This window comes from Conger conger, chromosome 15 (genome assembly GCF_963514075.1).
Source record: "Conger conger chromosome 15, fConCon1.1, whole genome shotgun sequence".
In the NCBI taxonomy this organism is placed as follows: Eukaryota; Metazoa; Chordata; class Actinopteri; order Anguilliformes; family Congridae; genus Conger; species Conger conger.
Window position 1 is genome coordinate 33620812 of NC_083774.1, and position 22280 is coordinate 33643091.

At 46.7% G+C, this 22280-nt stretch overlaps 1 protein-coding gene across 1 annotated transcript in view; it reads left to right on the forward strand.

Moving 5' to 3' along the window:
* Nucleotides 1-22280, forward strand: part of LOC133111640 (spondin-1-like) — a 139872-nt gene that overhangs the window by 7546 nt on the left and 110046 nt on the right. Inside the window, exons 3-4 of the mRNA XM_061222153.1 lie at nt 8044-8177; nt 21906-21979. Coding sequence (XP_061078137.1) covers nt 8044-8177; nt 21906-21979 — 208 coding nt within the window. The remainder of the gene's footprint in view (nt 1-8043; nt 8178-21905; nt 21980-22280) is intronic.

A 22280-nucleotide genomic window follows, 5' to 3' on the forward strand; every position in this document is an offset into this window, starting at 1 on the left:
CTGACTGATCAGTGCTCTGTGTCTGATCGATGCGCTGGGTCTGATCAGTGCTCTGTGTCTGATCGATGCGCTGGGTCTGATCGATGCGCTGGGTCTGATCGGTGCGCTGGGTCTGATCAGCGCTGTGGCAGGGTGTAGCGGCTGCGTTAGCGCGCCCCGTCCTTCCTTCTCCAGACTCCGTGTGGCCAGCCCCCGAGAGGCGAACAGCCCAGAGCTTTGCTGGAGCTGGAGGACTCCGGCCCCGCAGCGCGCTGCAAGATTTGCCATGGCGGGAGTTTCTTGCATGCTCGCCAAAACAATATTAAAAAATATGTGTAAACAGACACGGCATTTTACAGATACATGCAGTGAAGGGAGATGTGTGTTCCAAACAGCTGAACCAATACAAAAAAAAAGTTGCCAGGAAACATTTATGCAACTGAAAAATAAACTTGGATTTGAGCTCAGCCTGGGCAAAGTTATGTTGATATGCTTGATATTATTCACTACAGCATGTTGCACAGACATCTGTTCATTGCAAACAGTTTCCCGTTCTGGAAAGCTTAACCAATAATATACCCAAACACACAATAAACAAACCTGCAACCTGCTGTTATTTGATACTGTAAAACTGCAGTCTGCAAAAAAACTGGTTTGTAGCCTATCTGGAAATGATGGGCTAAGACATGGACTAATTTTCATGCTAAACATTACTCAACAGACTGCTCGCGAAATAAGGTCCGTTTTCCCGTGTAGTGCAGTTGGACTTGTGAGGTTCTAGCTTCAGCGAATTTGATGTTGGACTTTTAAATTCACATACAGGCCGTTCATACAGTTACTGAGTATTTATAGGCCTGGCAGAGCCTGTGTTTCTTTTGGCTAATTTTAGCAACTGCTATTCAGCGTCTCTGAAGAAAAGTGCTAGACTGTAGCTGATAACTCCCCCTCCGAACTGAACCGCTGCCTGTAAATTGCTGTTAATTGCTGATTGTACAGCTGTTCATGTGCTGCTATCTTCAGTGAAACAAAAGACAATAGAGAGGGGGAATTATCTCTGCTGACTGTCTCTTCCATCACCACTAAAACATGCAACGTAGGTGTAAGTACAGTATATCACATGAGACTTTGTCTGTCTTTGTGTTCCACTGTGAAGAATTTTAATATGCTTATTTTCGTCACTCTTAATTAGAGGAGGAACATTTTTTCTTTAGGGAACAAATTTGCCAAATATACCATGACAGTATGATACTGTTTCTATCTGGGTACCTTTTATAATCAAAAAATGTACAAATTAATTATGTATTGCAGTTCTATGTACCTATAGGGCACAGCTCTATAAGTGTTACAGTATATAAGTATTTTTTCATACCATTTCTGAGAAGTACGTACAAAGCTGATCATTATTTGCCATTTTTTGCCTTCCTTTCTTATTCTTTTCCCATGTTCAGACTGGTAGAAAGCAGAGAGGGAAAAATATTGAGAAGTACTGAAAGGACTGAAAGGACATAGAACATCCAACCATGTCAGGGGTTCATGTATGGCCTGAGATTTCACCCAGTGCACCACATGTCTGATAACCTGTGGTTATTATTATTGTTATTATTGTTATTATTAGGAACAGTTACATACAGTCAGCACCATAATAATTCATTGGACATTGACACATTTTTTGTTATTTTGGTTCTGTACTCTAGCACTTTGAGTTTGAAAGGATACAATGACAATGCAGACTGCCAGCTTTAATTTGAGGGTATTTCCATCCATATTGGATGAACTGTGTAGAAATGACAGCAAATTTTGTACATGGTCCTCCCATTTTAAGGTACTACAAGTATTTTTTTCAATTGGTCTCAGAATTGTGTTTGTTAGGCTGGTGTATTCATGTGTGCTGTTAGTGAATGCAGAAGAGAGCTGTTGATGCCTCGTCTTGATTCTAGACTTGCAATTGCCTTTGGGGTTTGTTGTTGGGGTGTGACGAGAGGAGGAAGCCAGCAGTGTCCAGGCAAATTAAGCAGGCTGTCATGAGGCTCACAAATGAAAATCAATCAATCAGGAACATTGCAATAGCCATGGGCATGCCCAAGTCAACAGTGTGGTTCATTATTAATAAGAAAAAAAAACTGGTGAACTCAGTAATGTTAAAAGACCTGGTAGACTGAGGAAGACTGTAGTGGATGACTGGAGAATACTCTCTATAGTGAAGAAAGCCCCCCTGACAATGGCCCAACAGATGAAAAACACTCTCCTGGATGCAGGTGTAGATGTGTCAAAGTCTACCCTATGCAGAAGACCAGCAAGAGTGCAGAGGGTACACTTTAAAATGAAGAACAGAAAGGCAAGATTACAAGTACTAAACCTAGTTCTGGAAGAAACTGGTGGACAGATGAGACAAAGATTAACATGCACTAGAGTGATGGAAAGAGATAAGTGTGGAGAAAAAAAGGAAATGCCCATGATCCAAAGCACACCACCTCATCCGTGAAACATGGTGGAGGGGGTGTTATGGTTTGGGCCTGTATGGCTGCCAGGGGAACAGGCTCACTTGTCTTCACTCTGCTCACTTGATGTTACTGCAACCAGAAGTAGAACAATGACTCCTGAAGTTGACAGAAATATTTTATCTGCTCTGATAAAACCAAATGCCTCCGAACTTATTGGACAGCACTTCATCATGCAACAAGACAATGACCTAGACAAATACAAATTATCCAAATTGGATAATCCTTGACTGGCCGAGGCAATCACCGGATCTAAATCCAATTTAACATTTTACATGCTGAAGAGGAGACTGAAGGCAAAAAGTCCCTGAAACTAGTAGGAATTGAAGATGGCTGCAGTACCGGCCTAGCTGAGCATCACCAGGGAAGATAACCAGTGTCTGGTAATGTCTATGGGTTGTGGACTTCAAGCAGTCATTGCATGAAAAGGATATGCGACCAAATGTTAAAGATGATTATTTTATTCTACATGTTAATCTGTCCAGTGGACTATGGACAAAAGGTTTTATAATTTCTAAACGGTTCATCCAATATGGATGAAAATAACCTCAAATCCGATAATCTGCACTTTAACCTCATCGTCATTGTATCCTTTAAAACTCAAAGTGGTAGAATACAGAGCCAAAATAACAAAAAATGTGTCATTGTCCAATTAATTATGGTGCTCAGTGTATGTAACCTAGCTCTAATGGGCACGACGGTAATGGCTGAGAATAGCAGGCCTTCAGAATGATCTGACACACTTCTCTGAAAAATAATTAATTATTTCTGTGTTTTATTTCTTTGTCACCAAGGCCTGGCTATATCAGATGAGCTCTTCAATATTTAAACCTGGTGAAAAATTGGACAGAATATTAGATGCCCTATTATTCCCCTACTGAAAAGGTAGAGAGCAATGATATGTTACTGGCAGCTGATTATGAGTATAATAACTTATCATATATAATAGATTGTCATATGATGGCATGGGTTTGATGAAAGCTATTCGTTGTGGCTCAGGAGAGCTTTTCAGTCATGAAGTGGCCTTTTGGTATTCACAGCGTGCCAGTCCAGGGACCCCTTTCTTGCACATTAAGGTTGGGCTTTGCGGTTGGCGTTGTTGACGTGACGCGAGTCCCCTTCGGGGATGATACATGAATTTAAGTCATTCCCTTCCACTCCTTTCATTAATTCTGTCTTCGGGGGAGATGCAGCGGACAATGTTTTGGTGATTCATTTGTCAGGTTTTTCAGTGACTCTTGTCGTTTTTAAACCAAAGTTAATTTTCTCTTTCCTGTAGAGATCAGGTCAACTGCAGGAGGATAGGTCTAGAGCAGGTCAGCTGTGTGAGGATAGGTCTAGAGCTGGTCAGCTGTGTGAGGATAGGTCTAGAGCAGGTCAACTGTGGGAGGAGAGGTTGAGGGCAGGTCAGCGTGTTCTTGTTTCTGCGTCACCATTGTTTAGGACGGTCCTTCAATCTCTTCCCCAAACCCAAGCTGTGCAACAGACTATGTTTTAAAAATGCCAGGCGTGAAAATGGGATGTCCAAATAAATGTTATGTGTGGGGAGTATGCAACAGTGTCACAAGTTCTATGTTACGGTTGTATCTGTTTATGAACCAAACGATAGGAGAGATGCCCTGCAGCATATATCCATGTCATGTGCACGCTGAGAATGGATAAACGCCCTGCATGTTTGTGCAGCAGACATTATTCTCAAGACATAAGATATTTCAGCAGAAGGATACGCTGTGGCTCTAGGCCTTGGGTGTTTATGCATATACGCAGCAATATAGATTATTCCGTGTTGGCGGGACCTTGCGGCACGGGTGAATTATTGAACGGGCTTCTGGGGCCCAAAGGTCAAGGGGGCCCTCGAGCGGCCCAACAAACAGAATGCGTGAGGCTTTTTTCGGTAACGGAGGGGCCCTAAAGATGCCCCTGCTTCAGGGCCCCTGCCCCCACCATCCATCTGCGCCTCGTGGTGTTCACACGTGTAGGTAACTCTTTACAATAAGCTTACATGAACTGGCATGAACTAATGTAGTTATTAATTATGTAACTACTGAACCTGAAGCTGTTCAGCTTTGTTCATGTATTTGTACATCATGAATACATGAATACACCAATTACATTAGTTCATGCCAGTTCACATTGGAATGAGAAAACCAGTTATTGTATCTGTTCATGCTAATTATAAGTTTATCATATGATTTGCTAATGTATAAACATTAATGTAACTAATAAGTTAAGAACTAATAAAAAATGAATTTCATGCTTAATTAATGCATTTGTAAATGATTAATTCTTGCAATTTACTACATTAGTTAATGCCGATTCATGTGACCTTACTGTAAAGTGTTACCCACATGCACCTAGCGTGATGCTTGCCTCATGAGAGGTCTCCCCAGCAAACGCAATGCTGCTGCCATGTAGTAGCAATGTTATAACATGAGAAACCATACCAGTGCATTTTCTGTTAGGAATGACTGCAGTTTACACCATCAAGGTTGTTCCAGTCCATCAGGATGCAATGGCAACATCCGACATCTGTGACATTGTGATAGAAGGGCATTTAACTCCTGCTCCCCTCAGCCTGTTAACCAACCTCTCGGGCAGACTGCTGGGGGCTCCTGCCGGCTCCACTCTCCCTGGGACCCACAGTCACGGGCTCTCCCTGGGACCCACAGACAGGGGCTCTCCCTGGGACCCACAGTCAGGGGCTCTCCCTGGGACCCACAGACACGGGCTCTCCCTGGGACCCACAGACACGGGCTCTCCCTGGGACCCACACTCAGGGCCTCTCCCTGGGACCCACAGACACAGGCTCTCCCTGGGACCCACAGACAGGGGCTCTCCCTGGGACCCACACTCAGGGCCTCTCCCTGGGACCCACACTCAGGGCCTCTCCCTGGGACCCACACTCAGGGCCTCTCCCTGGGACCCACACTCAGGGCCTCTCCCTGGGACCCACACTCAGGGCCTCTCCCTGGGACCCACACTCAGGGCCTCTCCCTGGGACCCACACTCAGGGCCTCTCCCTGGGACCCACACTCAGGGCCTCTCCCTGGGACCCACAGACAGGGGCTCTCCCTGGGACCCACACTCAAGGTCTCTCCCTGGGACCCACAGACAGGGGCTCTCCCTGGGACCCACACTCAGGGCCTCTCCCTGGGACCCACACTCAGGGCCTCTCCCTGGGACCCACACTCAGGGGCTCTCCGAAGCGTTTTGCCCCCCTCGCTTTTCACTTTGCCGGCCGGGTTTATCTGAATCCATTCCACACCCCCCATCTCTGTCAGGGGGTCACGAGGCACCCCAACCTGGGTGAAATAAAAATGGATTTTAGGAAACAAATGAGACGGCGTGAGTGCGCCTGCTAGCCGCTATGTTGGGAAGCCTGAAGAAGCATTACATCACATTACACTCTCATCCAGACGCTCTTATCCACAGTGACGTACAGTTGATTAGACTAAGCAGGAGACAAGCCTCCCCTGGAGCAATGCAGGGTTAAAGGCCTTGCTCAAGGGCCCAACGGCTGTGCAGATCTTATTGTGGCTACACCGGGACCTTGCGGGTCCCAGTCATTTACCTTACAGGCTGCCCAAGGAGTGACGGCCAGTGTCTCATCAGCTTCACTTCTGACAAAGCCCCCCGCCCCCCCCCCCACACACACAGACACACACACATACACTCAAAAGCACTTTGCCTTGATGAGAATCCGCATTATTCAAAGTGCATTCATTTCACGCAAATGGTAATAATTTCATCAGGAGTGAGCAGACGCACAACGCCCGCTCATTTTCCCAGGCAGAAGACCGCACGCGCCAAGACCGGACCCTAAATATTCTATTAAAACCGCGGCTGTATATACCGCAACGTGTTTTGTGTTTGCCAAATTATCTCGGCCGTTACGATGGTTTGACACGTATCTGCCCTTAAATATTCGGCCCAGGGTGTCTCGGTGGCGCAGCCTGTAGAGCACTGACCGCATGCTCATTGTGAGCCGCGACGTCGGCGGTTCGAATCCGAATGTCTTTCCCTCTCTCTCGCTCCCATTCTTCCTGTCTCTCTATACTATATACTGTCCAATAAAAAAAATATATATATATATATATATTCGGCCCTTCAGGTGAAGCTGAGCCCATGATCGTGTCACGGGTCAAAGGAAGGGGTAAACTGTCGTTACATTCCCGTATCGTCACCTCGGAGTGGCCGACGCACGCGGCCGTTATGCGTCGTCAGAGAATGAAGAGCGGATTTCAGTCCGGTCAGGAGTGAAAAGACGGACGGGAGCGCTGTTTAATGCTTTGGCAGAACACTAATTCCCACAGATCCGTGCTTGTTCGGTGGGTTTTTCCTGTTTTGAGCCTCATCCAGCAGCAGATTCGGGCTCCCCCCTCTGCCACAGCAGGTGTCTCTGTGCCGAAGCGTCTGAACATATGGGCGAGGGCTGCCGGGAGAGCTCGCAACAGCACTAAAACCTTTTCTGTGAAAATACCTAGCCAAGGGTAAAATGCAGTATCGATCCTGCTGTGCTGTATTGCCGGCTCTTGACACAATGGTAATGACTATAGAATGTTTATGGCCCTGATGTAAACCTGTCAGTTAGCCATAGGCTCTGAATTCACCAGCGTTCTGTAATTGGACACAGGCATAATAACCCCAGCGTTCATAACCACTTATAACTTTGTACGTCGCTCTGGATAAGAGCGTCTGCTAAATGCCATGTAATGTATTGTAATGTTATAACCGTCCATATTGATTACCACACCCTGGAAATGGAAAGAAGTACTCAGAGATGCATAAGAGTTTGCTGCTTAAAATTCATGCACAAGAAAACGAACAAAAAGTCTGGAGTTGTCTTGGTATGGAATTTGCATTTGGAATATGTTATTTTTTCATTATACATGTCAAATATATATACTATATGATGCAATATACACTTTATTTGGTGGACTTGTACACCAGTTTGATAATGCAAATATCGAATCAGCTAATCGTGAGGGAGCAACTAAATGCATAAAAACATGCACACATAGTCAAGAGATTCAGTTGTTGATCAAACATCAAAATGGAGAAGAAATCTAAGTGTGGTATGATTGTTGGTGCCATAGGTCGTTTGAGTATCTCAGAAACCGCTGATCTCCTGGGATTCTAATGCAGAACCGTCTAGAGTTAACTTGCAATGGTGCAAAAAACATCCAGTGAGGGGCAGTTCTGTGGACAAAAACACCTTGTTAATGAGAGAGGTCAGAGGAGAGGTCAGAGGAGAGGGGCCAGACTGGTCAAAGCTGACAGTAGCTAAAATAACCATGTGTTATAACAGTGGTATAGAGAAGGGCGTCTCTGAACACACAACACATCCAACCTTGAACTGGATAGGTTAAAGCAGCATGAGACCAATAAGTCTAAACAGTAAGTGTGATTAATATCTAATGAAGTGGTCGTTTATCGTGCAATATATAATCAGTGTTTCTATCTGCATGTTTGTGTGTTGGTCTAAAATATCACAACCCAAAAGAGAAACATATTCCTATGTATTGAAAGGGAAGAAATAATCTTCTCTGGTGTCTCCTGCCCCCAGATCATTGACGAGGAGGACACGCAGTTCATGACCAACTGCCCCCCAGCGGTCACTGAGAGCACCCCAAGGAGAAGGACACGGATACAGGTTTTCTGGACAGCGCCCCCCAGTGGCAGTGGCTGCGTCATTCTGAAGTGAGTCCTTCTCAGTCACAAATAAAGTCACAGTGAAGGACCAAATCTACCCTGACAGTACAGTAATGTTCTCTTTGGGTACAAATGAGTACATTCTCCAAGCAGAAAAGGTAGAAATGAGTTATATATTGCTAGCTAGGAGTACAATTTCATGCGCCAACAGGGTATCACCTCAGCGACAATCTTTTTAGGCACTTTTCCTACCTTTATTCTGAGAGTATCCCTGTCCCTCGCTAACCCCCACACCCCCCAACCCTGCTGAGACGGGCTACAAAGTGATTGGCTGCTCACAAAATGTCACAAAGAAGACAGACAGTCACTGAGAAGCAGACTGTCTCTGAGAAGCAGACAGTCATTGAGATGCAGTCACTATGAAGCAGACAGTAAGAAGCAGACAGTCAAAGGAAATGAAAATCATCCTGGCAAGTCATCACTAATGGAGATGATAATCATCTTGCTGTAAAAAAGATGTGGGAGAAATTCAGGCTTATCATGTACTGTTAGCTGTGGGAGAAATTCAAGCTTGTCATGTACTGTTAGCTGTGGGAGAAATTCAAGCTTGTCATGTACTGTTAGCAGGGAATGCTGTGGGTTCACGAGTGGAGAATGAAGAGAGGACGGCATATTTTGCTGACTAATAGCAATAAATAAACATGAAGCTCTGCAAAAGGGTAGTCACTCACACATCCGTGAGCACCACAGCCTCCAGGACACATGCGTGAGCACCACAGTGTACCACAGCGTACCACAGCGTACCACAGCGTACCACATTGTACCACAGCGTACCACAGCGTACCACAGTGTACCACAGCGTACCACAGTGTACCACAGTGCACCACAGCGTACCACAGTGTACCACAGCCTGAGCACCACAGCGTACCACAGTGTACCACAGCGTACCACAGTGTACCACAGTGCACCACAGCGTACCACAGTGTACCACAGCCTGAGCACCACAGCGTACCACAGTGTACCACAGCGTACCACAGTGCACCACAGCGTACCACAGTGTACCACAGCGTACCACAGCGTACCACAGCCTGAGCACCACAGCGTACCACAGTGTACCACAGCCTGAGCACCACAGCGTACCACAGCGTACCACAGTGTACCACAGCCTGAGCTCCACAGTGTACCACAGTGTACCACAGCGTACCACAGCCTGAGCACCACAGCGTACCACAGTGTACCACAGCCTGAGCTCCACAGCGTACCACAGTGTACCACAGCCTGAGCACCACAGCGTACCACAGTGTACCACAGCGTACCACAGTGTACCACAGCGTACCACAGTGTACCACAGCGTACCACAGCGTACCACAGTGTACCACAGCCTGAGCACCACAGCGTACCACAGTGTACCACAGCGTACCACAGTGTACCACAGTGTACCACAGCGTACCACAGCGTACCACAGCCTGAGCACCACAGCGTACCACAGTGTACCACAGCCTGAGCACCACAGCGTACCACAGCGTACCACAGTGTACCACAGCCTGAGCACCACAGCGTACCACAGTGTACCACAGCGTACCACAGTGTACCACAGCGTACCACAGCGTACCACAGCCTGAGCACCACAGCGTACCACAGTGTACCACAGCCTGAGCTCCACAGCGTACCACAGTGTACCACAGTGTACCACAGCGTACCACAGTGTACCACAGTGTACCACAGCGTACCACAGTGTACCACAGCGTACCACAGTGTACCACAGTGTACCACAGAGTACCACAGTGTACCACAGTGTACCACAACCTGAGCTCCACAGTGCACCACAGTGTACCACAGCGTACCACAGCGTACCACAGCCTGAGCACCACAGCGTACCACAGAGTACCACAGTGTACCACAGTGTACCACAGTGTACCACAGTGTACCACAGCCTGAGCTCCACAGTGTACCACAGCGTACCACAGTGTACCACAGCGTACCACAGCGTACCACAGCCTGAGCACCACAGCGTACCACAGCGTACCACAGCCTGAGCACCACAGCGTACCACAGTGTACCACAGCCTGAGCTCCACAGTGTACCACAGTGTACCACAGTGTACCACAGCGTACCACAGCGTACCACAGTGTACCACAGCGTACCACAGCGTACCACAGTGTACCACAGCGTACCACAGTGTACCACAGCATACCACAGTGTACCACAGTGTACCACAGCGTACCACAGCGTACCACAGTGTACCACAGCATACCACAGTGTACCACAGTGTACCACAGAGTACCACAGTGTACCACAGTGTACCACAACGTGAGCTCCACAGCGTACCACAGTGCACCACAGTGTACCACAGTGTACCACAGCGTACCACAGAGTACCACAGCCTGAGCTCCACAGTGTACCACAGTGTACCACAGCATACCACAGTGTACCACAGTGTACCACAGTGTACCACAACGTGAGCTCCACAGCGTACCACAGTGCACCACAGCGTACCACAGAGTACCACAGTGTACCACAGCGTGAGCACCACAGAGTACCACAGAGTACCACAGTGTACCACAGTGTACCACAGCCTGAGCACCACAGCGTACCACAGCGTACCACAGCGTACCACAGTGTACCACAGTGTACCACAGTGTACCACAGCCTGAGCTCCACAGTGTACCACAGAGTACCACAGTGTACCACAGTGTACCACAGCCTGAGCTCCACAGTGTACCACAGCGTACCACAGCGTACCACAGTGTACCACAGAGTACCACAGCGTACCACAGCGTACCACAGTGTACCACAGAGTACCACAGTGTACCACAGCCTGAGCACCACAGAGTACCACAGTGTACCACAGCGTACCACAGCCTGAGCACCACAGCGTACCACAGTGTACCACAGAGTACCACAGCGTACCACAGTGTACCACAGCCTGAGCACCACAGAGTACCACAGCGTACCACAGCGTACCACAGTGTACCACAGCGTACCACAGTGTACCACAGCGTACCACAGTGCACCACAGTGTACCACAGAGTACAACAGCGTACCACAGAGTACCACAGCGTACCACAGAGTACCACAGCCTGAGCTCCACAGCGTACCACAGTGCACCACAGTGTACCACAGTGCACCACAGTGTACCACAGCGTACCACAGCGTACCACAGTGCACCACAGTGTACCACAGCGTACCACAGTGCACCACAGTGTACCACAGAGTACCACAGCGTACCACAGAGTACCACAGCGTACCACAGCGTACCACAGAGTACCACAGCCTGAGCTCCACAGAGTACCACAGCCTGAGCTCCACAGTGTACCACAGCCTGAGCTCCACAGAGTACCACAGAGTACCACAGCGTACCACAGCGTACCACAGAGTACCACAGCGTGAGCTCCACAGTGTACCACAGCCTGAGCTCCACAGAGTACCACAGCGTACCACAGCGTACCACAGAGTACCACAGCGTACCACAGTGTACCACAGAGTACCACAGCGTGAGCTCCACAGTGTACCACAGCGTGAGCTCCACAGTGTACCACAGCCTGAGCTCCACAGAGTACCACAGCGTACCACAGCGTACCACAGCGTACCACAGAGTACCACAGCGTGAGCTCCACAGTGTACCACAGCCTGAGCTCCACAGAGTACCACAGCGTACCACAGCGTACCACAGCGTACCACAGAGTACCACAGCGTGAGCTCCACAGTGTACCACAGCCTCCAGGACAGAAGCACTGGCTGACAGTGATGCAGCACCGAGCCAGCATCAGTATTTAAGTCAGACGCTATTTCAGACCCAATAGCCCAACAGCTGTGCGGATCTTATCATGGCTACTCTGGGGCTTGAACCACCAACCCTCTGGGCCCGTGTCTGGGTACCTTTGTGGAGTGCATGACTGGGACCCTGCATAGTGGTGATGCCCGTGAGGACTGTTTGACAGGGCTTGCATTCTCAATTAACTCACTGGGCACTTTATTAGGTATTTATTAGACTCGTGTGGTCTTCTGCTACTGTAGCCTGTCCACTTAGAGGTTTGATGCATTGTGTGTTCAGAGATGCTCTTCTGCATACCACTGTTGTAGTGTGGTTATTTGCCAGTCTGGCCCTTGTCCTCTGACCACTCTCATTAACAAAGCGTTTCTTCCCGCAGAACTACTGCAAAAGCTAGAGACTGTTGTGCGTGAAAATCCCAGGAGATAACCAGTCTGAGACACTCAAACAACCCTGTGTGGCGCCAACAATAATTCCACGGTCAAAGTCACTTTTTGATCACTTTTCTTCCCCATTCTGACATTTGGTCTGAAAAACAGCTGAACCTCTTGACCTTGTCTGCATGCTTTTATACATTTACATTATTGGCCACATGATTGGCTGATTAAATATTTGCATTAACATGCTGTTGTACAGGCGGCACGGATGGTGCAGTGGGTAGCACTGCCGCCTCACAGCAAGGAGGTCCTGGGTTCGAATCCCCGTCGGCCGGGGCCTCTCTGTGCGGAGTTTGCATGTTCTCCCCGTGTCTGCGTGGGTTTCCTCCGGGTACTCCGGTTTCCTCCCACAGTCCAAAGACATGCAGGTTAGGCTGATTGGAGAGTCTAAATTGCCCGTAGGTGTGAGTGTGTGAGTGTGTGAGTGAATGGTGCGTGTGCCCTGCGATGGACTGGCGACCTGTCCAGGGTGTATTCCTGCCTTTCGCCCAATGTATGCTGGGATAGGCTCCAGCCCCCCTGCGACCCTGATCAGGATAAGCGGGTTCAGATAATGGATGGATGGATGGATGGATGGATGGATGGATGCTGTTGTACAGATGTACCTAATAAAGTGCTCACTGAGTGTACACTCACTGAGTACTTTATTAAGAACACCTGTACACCTAATTATTAATGTGATTATCTAATCAGCCAATTGTGTGGCACCAGTGGACTGTAGCGTAGTGGTTAAGGTAAATGACTGGGACACAGAAGGTCAGTGGTTCTAATCCCACTGTAGCCACAATAACATTCGCACAGCCGTTGGGCCCTTGAGCAAGGCCCTTAACCCTGCATTGCTCCCGGGGAGGATTGTCTCCTGCTTAGTCTAATCAACTGTACATCGCTCTGGATAAGAGCATCTGCCAAATGCCAATAATGTAATATAATGGACTGCATAAAATCGTGCAGATATGATTTTGCAGAGAATGGTGTGAAAAACAAAAAACATCCAGCAGTTCACTGTGTGGAGAAATGCCTTGTTAATGATTGAGGTCAGAGGAGAAGGGCCAGACTGGTCAGAACTGACAGGAAGGTGACAGTAACGCAAATAACCACACATTACGACACTTGAATGCAGAAGTACATCTCTGAACACACAACACCTCAAACCTCTGAATGGATAGGCTCCAGCAGCTGAAAAATAAGTCTAATAAATACCTGATAAACTGCTCACAGAGTTTACATTAGTGTGTGTTTGTCGAGATGAGTGATGAGGGACATGGAGGAACCCCACTTCATCAGGTAATATCCTAATATTTACACAGCCTGTAGCTTATTCCAATCGCTTGCTCCTGACCTAGAAATTGATCGAGGTCGGACATTCCAACCCGTAAAATTTTCCTTCTAGGAGCTAAAAGTAGTAGAAATTAGGAACTCCCAATCTTTAATTTCAGCAATGAAACCTCTGCATCCTTTGCGGAAGGATTTTTCGAAAGAAGGAGCAAGGACTTTCCATTTGCCTAATTCACATTTTCTCGATTTCCCCGTATTTTTCTTACCTCTTTTTCTAGCCTCTCCCAGCGGGTGCAGCTGGGGGTGGAGAAGTGGGTGGAGCTGGGGGTGGAGCTGGGGGTAGAGAACTGGGTGGAGTTGGGGGTGGAACTGGGGGTGGAGAAGTGGGTGGAGCTGGGGGTGGAGAAGTGGGTGGAGCTGGGAATAGAGAAGTGGGTGGAGCCGGGGGTAGAGAAGTGGGTGGAGCTGGGGGTAGAGAAGTGGGTGGAGCTGGGAATAGAGAAGTGGGTGGAGCTGGGGGTGGAGAAGTGGGTGGGGCTTGGGGTAGAGAAGTGGGTGGAGCTGGGGGTGGAGCTGGGGGTAGAGAAAGAGCAAGAAAAAGAAAAAAGAGGGGAAAAATAAGCGATTGGAATGAGCCAATTGTTTATTTTACCATCTGAGAGATCTGATCTATACACAGTAATGAAAAGAATAGCACAGTGACACGGCACACAAACAGGTAGTGAGGCAGTTAGGTGATAACGCAGGATAGGCCATGGTATGTTGTGATTATATCGCAGCTTAGGGGTGTTTTTCTCAATATACACTGCCTGGCCAAAGAAAAATCGCCGTTCGGATTTAAATAAACAAATACTTAAGAGCCTATGATTGAATAATCACTGCAGTGATTGATATGTTTCAGTTGGCAACAATGAGTTTAGCCCTAACTTAAACAAGTATGTCGGAGGATGTGGCTGGATTGTGGCTGGAGATCACTTAAACGTGGAGTCATAAAAAATTGAGAGTAGACATGTTTAATAGTGAGAGTTAGAGCGTGTCCACATGCACAATGCAACGAGAACTCAAAGGATTGGTACTCAACAGGTATGTGGCCACAAGAAAACCACCTGTTACTGAGGCAGAAAATTCAGCTTCAGTTTGCTAGGGAGCGTAAAGACTGGATTCTGGAGCAATGGAAAAGGGTCATGTGGTCAGATTTACCCTATGGCAGAGCAATGGAAAAGGGTCATGTGGTCAGATTTACCCTATGGCAGAGCAATGGAAGGGTCTTGTGATCAGAGTTACCCTATGGCAGAGGGGTTAACGCTCAGGGTAAGAAGGGAAGCACATGATCTGATGCACCCATCATGCATAGTGCCCACAGCACAAGCCTCTGGAGGCAGTGTTATGATCTGGGGTGGCTTCCATTGGTCAGGTCTAGGCTCAGCAACATTATGTGGCAATACAGTTGTGTGAATCCTGACCTTAACCCCATTGAAAGTCTTTGGGATGTGCTGGAGAAAACTTTACGGAGTGGTTTGACTCCCCCATCGTCAATACAAGAGCTTGGCCAAAAATTAATGCAACTCTGGGCGGAAATAAATGTTGTGACATTGCATAAGTTTGTCGAAACAGTGCCATGGCAAATGCGTGCCATAATCAAAGCTAAAGGCAGTCCAATGAGGCCAGGCAGTGTACAATGGCTAAAGGAGATTAAAAGCTGGTGCAATCCACAGTTACTGCATTAAGAATTAAAGTGCTCTGAGCAAGGAAGGTAAAGTTGATTTTGAGGATTCCAGCCTTGGGCTGCAAAGTAATTAAAAGCCAATTTCCCAAGTTCTGTGCGAGGTTGAGGAATTTTAGGAAGCAACAAATTGCTTGAATGCTTGAGTCGATAGCTACTATCGTATATTTCAGTTGAGTGGATGGCTCAACTAAGAGTGGTGCTTTACTATGATGGCTTTATAAATGAAGAGATGAGACAATAGACCTGTTTAAATTCAGTGAAGTTTAACCAGTCCATTCAGAGAGACGACAGTGCTGATAGTCAGTGAGTTGGAAGTCAGTGATGTAACACAATTGTTCAAATCTTCTGTACTATTTATCTGATGATAATACTTGTAATTACTTGTAATGTTTTTATCTTCAAAAACCATAAGCAGCATAACCAGAGAGATAGAGTCAGAGGCAGAGAAAGAGAGATTGAGGGAGAGACATGTTTGTGTGTGTGTGTATGTATGAGGGAGAGAGAGAGAGAGAGAGCTTAATGCATTCAGTCCAATAGAGAGCAGGTTCTATGGTGAAGCCCTCATGAAGCCAGAGGGAACATCTCCATCAGAGTGTGTGTGTGGAGTATGGAACAACAGAAAACAGAATGAGACAGAGAAAGAAAGATGGGAAAGGGTTGGGTGAGAGAAGGAAGAATGAGTTGGAGGATGACGGAGAGAGAAGTTAAATAAATCAGGGAATAAGAGGCAGAGGGACAGACTAGCGTTTCCTTATCTTCAGAAGGAGGAGTTTAATTACAGCCAGAAGCCGTTAATGGCTACACCGTGTTTCAGGCATGCTGAAAACACAATCAAATTCGTATTAAAAGTCCACTCGCACATGTGTGTTACCTTTGAAACAGGCAGTAATTATTCCACACGCAGATGAGACGCTATTGTTTTCGCCTCCGAGCCAGAACTCCGTTGCGCTGCGTTCAGTCGCCGGGGCTCAACTCTTAAGTCAAAGCGGAAATGCGATTGACAAAGCCATTCGTTTCATCAAAAGCGCAGAGGGGAGAATTGCATTATTGATGTGGGAGTCTGTTTTTAATTTTGACTCAGCCCGCGGCGCTTGCCACGGCAAAAGCGACTTTGGTCGCCCCGACGTGGCGGTGAGGGAACCGTGCCCTGGTTTTATATATCGGTGAACTTTGCCTCTGAAAGCCACCGAATACTGTGGTGAGAGGGCCGGTGAATAAGATTTTCCTTCCGTATGATTAGCGTGTGACTGCATGAGGTCACTGCGCTGCTCAGTCCGCCAGGCTTTGATCTCAGACTCAGATACGGGCGCGGGCAGCGCCTGGAACCGCCGGGAACACGTAGGTGTGGCCTCTCCCAGCCTGGCAGACGTCTCATCACTTAGAGGGAGAATTAAAATAAGCACCGGTGGTCAAAGGCAAAAAGTTAAACCAAAATTGGAATGTAGGTCTAGCTCGCCAGAAACGTGAGTGCCCTGACTAAACAACGTGAGCCTGTAGTTTTTCACGTTCTATTTTTCATCCTGACTCGTATGCCGTGTCCACATAGGATGGAATCTCACGACCGCAACTCAATAACCATTATTCTTCTGCCACATAGGGGAGGGATTTCTTTCCAGATATTTTTATCATGAAAATTAAATTAGGTTGTTTGTCCCACCATTTAAAGTGCATTGATTTGGGGACTTTTTAGGAGCTTACGATCTGTTTGCACAGCTTTGAGAGTGCAGGTAGGCTACGCACGTCTGTGTTTAAGAATAGAGGTGGCCCATTTGTAAAAGTGATTAATTTTATGGATTTATACATTCAGAGTGCTCATTCACTGGCACGCAAACAAGGAAAAATGGCATTAAGAAACGGCAATAACATTTCTGAATGTAAAAAAAATATGGGGCTGAATCTTCGTGCTTTCTGCATCTGTGTAGCTCAGCTGAACATTCTGAAGGACTGATCCTCTTCTTAAATGATCATCAATACAGGATGCTCTTTTGCGATTTTACCAGAGTATACTCCAGCCTGCCAGACTCAACACTTCTGTGGCTTTCCCAGAAAGGGCCGGTGTGGGAGCAGGCTTTGTTCCACCCAAGCAGTGACACACCTGGCTACTAATCAACCATTAGAGTCTTTGCAGAGGATCTTGATTAGTAGAGTCAGGTGTGTAACTGCTTAGTTAGAACAAAAGCCTGCTCCCACACCGGCCCTTTCTGGGTAAGATTGAGTGTCCCCAATTTACGGCACGGCTCCACTACAGCCATCAACATCAGCCAGAGCAATCAGCCCAAAAAATATGGTTGACGCACACATTCATTCCCATATAGTGAATTGATTTTAATGATTGTTTGTTTTTTCTTATTTAACTTCATACAAATTATGTGGCTTGTCAGCTACATCACAACAGTGTATCATTTAGTTTGCTAGTTGCCTGGTTACAACTGAACCAGAGCTTTGTTGCTTAACCTAATGAGTGAAAACCTCTTAGCTGTCGACATCCAATGTAAGGAAAGCTAGCAAAACACTACAGTAGGCTGTCATATTTATGGCTGATGGCGATGGCGGACATTGATGGCTGCAGTGAAGCTGTACTGTTTGAGTGAGGATGAAAATTAGTAGCAGTGGTCAACAGTGAAATATATAGCCAAAATTAGAATGTAGGTCTAGCTGGCTGAAGAATTATTGATTATTGATTTGAATGAACAAATTACTAGGGAGGACTTTTACTGTTTGAACCTGGAGAATGGAAGCCAAGTCTAGAGATCTCTGTTTGAGGCTGCATATACATAGACAGACATGTCTGGCCCTCCAATCCAAATCCAAATTGTTTTATTTTCCCTTGGGTAATTAACTGAACAGTGCTGCTGATTGGCCAGACCTCACGCCTGACTCCCAGGTAAAGGGAGGGTGGAAAACCGGCCCTTGAGGACCGTGATATGATGATCCCTCCATGAGAACTGTGCTGTAATTCAGCATTTATAGATTTCTTTGGCAGGTGCCAATAGAGATTCAGACTTAATGCAGTCAGGGAGAGGTATGTCAGGCATCATTATTGAAATACATGTAGAAGTGTTTCTGCTCGTCATGGTGAATGTCATTTTGTAGGAAAGCACAGTGGGCCAATTGAGTATGATGTGTGGTACGGATGCGTATGATTTAATTTTTTAATACTCTGCCTCGGGGAATTAACTGTATACTATCTATCTCTCTCTCACTCACACACACACACACACACACACACACGCGCACATGCTCACGCACATACACACACATTCGTACATGTACACACACGTGCGCATACACACACATGCTCACCACACACACACACACCTTTGTACACGTACACACACGTGCACGTACACACACGTGCGCATACACACACATGCTCACCACACACACACACACACGTTCGTACACGTACACACACGTGCACGTACACACACGTGCGCATACACGCACATGCGCGCGCACACACACATGCGCATGCGCGCACACACACACGCACATGCGTACACACACACACATGCTCACGCACACACACACACTCAAACGCACACACACACATGATCACACACACACACACGTTTGTGCACACATACACACATGCGCGCACACACACACGCACAAGCGTACACACACACATGCTCACGCACACACACACACTCAAACGCACACACGCACATGCGCACACACACACACACATGATCACACACACACACGTTTGTGCACACATACACACATGTGCGCACACACACACACACGCACCTGATTAGCAGTAAGAATGAGATGGCCGATAGGGGCCATAGGCCTGAAATAACAGCACATTGATTAATTTAAATTGGACGTTAAATAACCATTACCACGGCTGATTGACCGGCTCCCTGAAAAGTGGGGAGGCTTTTCGGCGTTGAGAAACGTGAAATTGAGGTGAGATTGAATTAAGGTGCGAACAATTGGAGATGCGCTTGCCAGGCTTTTACGAGCCAGGGGGTCTCTTTATTCTCCCCTTCTCCCCCATTACCCCCACCCCCTCCCTCCTCTCTCCCCTGTTATATCTTACACAGTAAATCCATATCATACAGGAACACAAGAACAGTCCTTGACTGGCATTAATGCATTCATCAAGAAATGTAGCTAAAATGTCAGATGGCATAAAAGAGAGAGAGATGGCTTGTCATCACTGGCCTCGGGGATAGAGCAGGGCTTAGTTTCCCCCGGTAGTTTTGGTGCAGGAGATGTGCTGTTGTTTGTTTTATGGGTTGTTGTTTCGTAGTTTTGATGCAGGAGATGTGCTGTTGGTTGTTTTATGGGTTGTTGCTTTGTAGTTTTTCGTTTTTTCTCTCTCTCCATCTCTCCTTCCCGTCTCTCTCAAATTTTAATTCAAAATGCTTACTGTCATCATGAAATACATCTGTAAATATTGCCAAAGCAGATGGAAATAAATGTAATCTAAATACAGTACAGGACATAATAACAAGAGTGAACATTCTCAAACAACACACTTACAATAGCAATTTTAATACCTGATTAACAGAAGTATAAAAAAATGAATCTTTTTTTGTGTGCATAGGGTCACTCAGTAAATAAGGTATTTTGTAACTAGAAGTAATTTTGTAATTATGTGAAAGAGCTACAACATCAGGGTGAAGACACAGGTGCAAAAGGAAAGTGCTGGAAGATGAAGATATACACGAGATTGTCATACACGAGAGGGACACTAGACTGGAGGTAACCCTGCTGAGGAGCAGTGGTAGTCCATTCTGAAGAGATGTGTCTTCAGACCACAGCACTGAGTTAAGTGAGTGTATATGGTCACTAAATCCTTCCTCAACTTCGGGTACCAGGATTATGATGCGTCAGCAGTGGCCATGACCTGGGCCACGTCTGAAACGGCTTGACTAATATTGAGTATATAGTTGAGTACAGTTTAGTGTAGCTGGCCCCAAACTCTGGAACTCCCTCCCACTTGCACTACGGAAAATCACCTCACTGTCCACCTTCAAATCCAAGCTCAAAACTCACCTTTTCCTCCCTACTCCTAACTGACCCCTCCATCTCACTCTCGCCATGTCCCATCCTATTGTTGTTTGTTGTTTTATATACTTTATTTTATTTTATTGTCTACATTTTTGTATAGTGTCTTTTAATAAGTGTACAGTGTCTGTCCCTATATGTTGTTTTATGACTGCCACTTGCCACTACTGTACAGTGTCCTAGGGTGACGTGAAAGGCATTTTAAATAAAAAAGTATTATTATTATTATGGATGATATTTGTTGAGTATATAGTTGAGTACGGTGGATGATATGTGTTGAGTATATAGTTGAGTACGGTGGATGATATGTGTTGAGTATATAGTTGAGGACAGTGGATGATATGTGTTGAGTATATAGTTGAGTACGGTGGATGATATGTGTTGAGTATATAGTTGAGTACGGTGGATGATATGTGTTGAGTATATAGTTGAGGACAGTGGATGATATGTGTTGAGTATATAGTTCAGTATTCGCAGGAAGTATAGCATACTTTTTAGGAGCTCCCCCAGAACTGCGTGGGAGGTCCCATGAGTCAGACTGGTCCCAACCTTTTAGTACATCTTACCACACTCCTGCAGTCACGTTGGAAAATAGTACAGAGGCTATTTTTCACATACTGCCCATCGCGTACTGAATATACACATTCAACACATTGTAGGCTGGACGGTGGATCTCCATTGTATGTTTACCAGACAGTACACGTTGAGGATTCGGTAGTTAAGAAGCTGTTTTCGACTGACTTACCATGTATAGGTAGGGCAGGTATATTCCAGCAGATTCATGTTCTTATAAGAAGGGAACAGTGGTCAGCAAGGTAAAATTAAAGGCTCATACACAGATTTGTTTCAATTTTGATTTGTATTCCATACCAATTCAATTAAAACTATTGTAATTTTGCAATAATGCACGTATGCATATTTTAGGGTCCAACTGCTATTTTGCTGAGCTGTTTGTAAAATGATTTCCCACGTGACATGAAGTATGTTTTTGCATAATTATCAGATGACCTTCCTAAATGTTAAGACAGAGCTGACCACAAGAGGCAGAGGAGAGGGTGAGGTGGGCGTGGTTGGGCTCTGGTGGCGGGGTTAGGGACTTTTCTAAAAACCGATGTCACTGCTCTTTGCAAACGCTTTGTGGGCGTTTAGACACCAAGACCAGGACGAGAACGCGGATGCATGCCGGCCTTTAACCCCTCCTTGGGGGTGTTCAGCACCATCCACATGCTCATTGTGAGCCGCGACGTCGGGGGCTCGAATCCGACCGTCCGACATTTGTCACGTCTTCCCCTCTCTCACTCCCATTCCTCCTGTCTCTCTGCGCTGTTCTATCCAATAGAGCTGAAAAAGCGCTAAAAATATCTTAAAAAGAAAAAAGAAAGCCTCCTTGTGCTCCTTGTGCTCCTTATGCTAAGCTACATGTGTAAGATGACCTCCCCCCCCCCCCGTATTCAGCGAGTCCACGGTGCTCTGGGTTGCAGTGAATTTCATCCCTGGGCCTGTGTGCTTTCAGTCGCAGTGAAGGCCCCTCTTCTCATCCACAGGGCGAGCATTGTGCAGAAGAGGATCATTTATTTCCAGGATGAAGGCTCCCTCACAAAGAGAATGTGTGAAAGAGGTAAGCTCCAGTAGTAGTGTGATCTCAGCATGGGCCTCATGTAGCTGGTAACGTAACTCACCGTGTTCACTCACCGTGTTCACTCACCGTGTTCCCCACAGTGCAACTTTCACGACGAATCTCTTCAAAGACCAGCTTTGGTTTCTGTGTGTGTGTAAAGTATAATTCCTTCCGTTTTCATGAGAACCCACATAGGAGTACACGATCAATTTCAGCATACAGTGACATGGCAATAGTGCGCCACTGTGAGATGGTGGTGGGGAAGCTGTTGCTAACGAGATACTACGAACCGGGCAGGCTT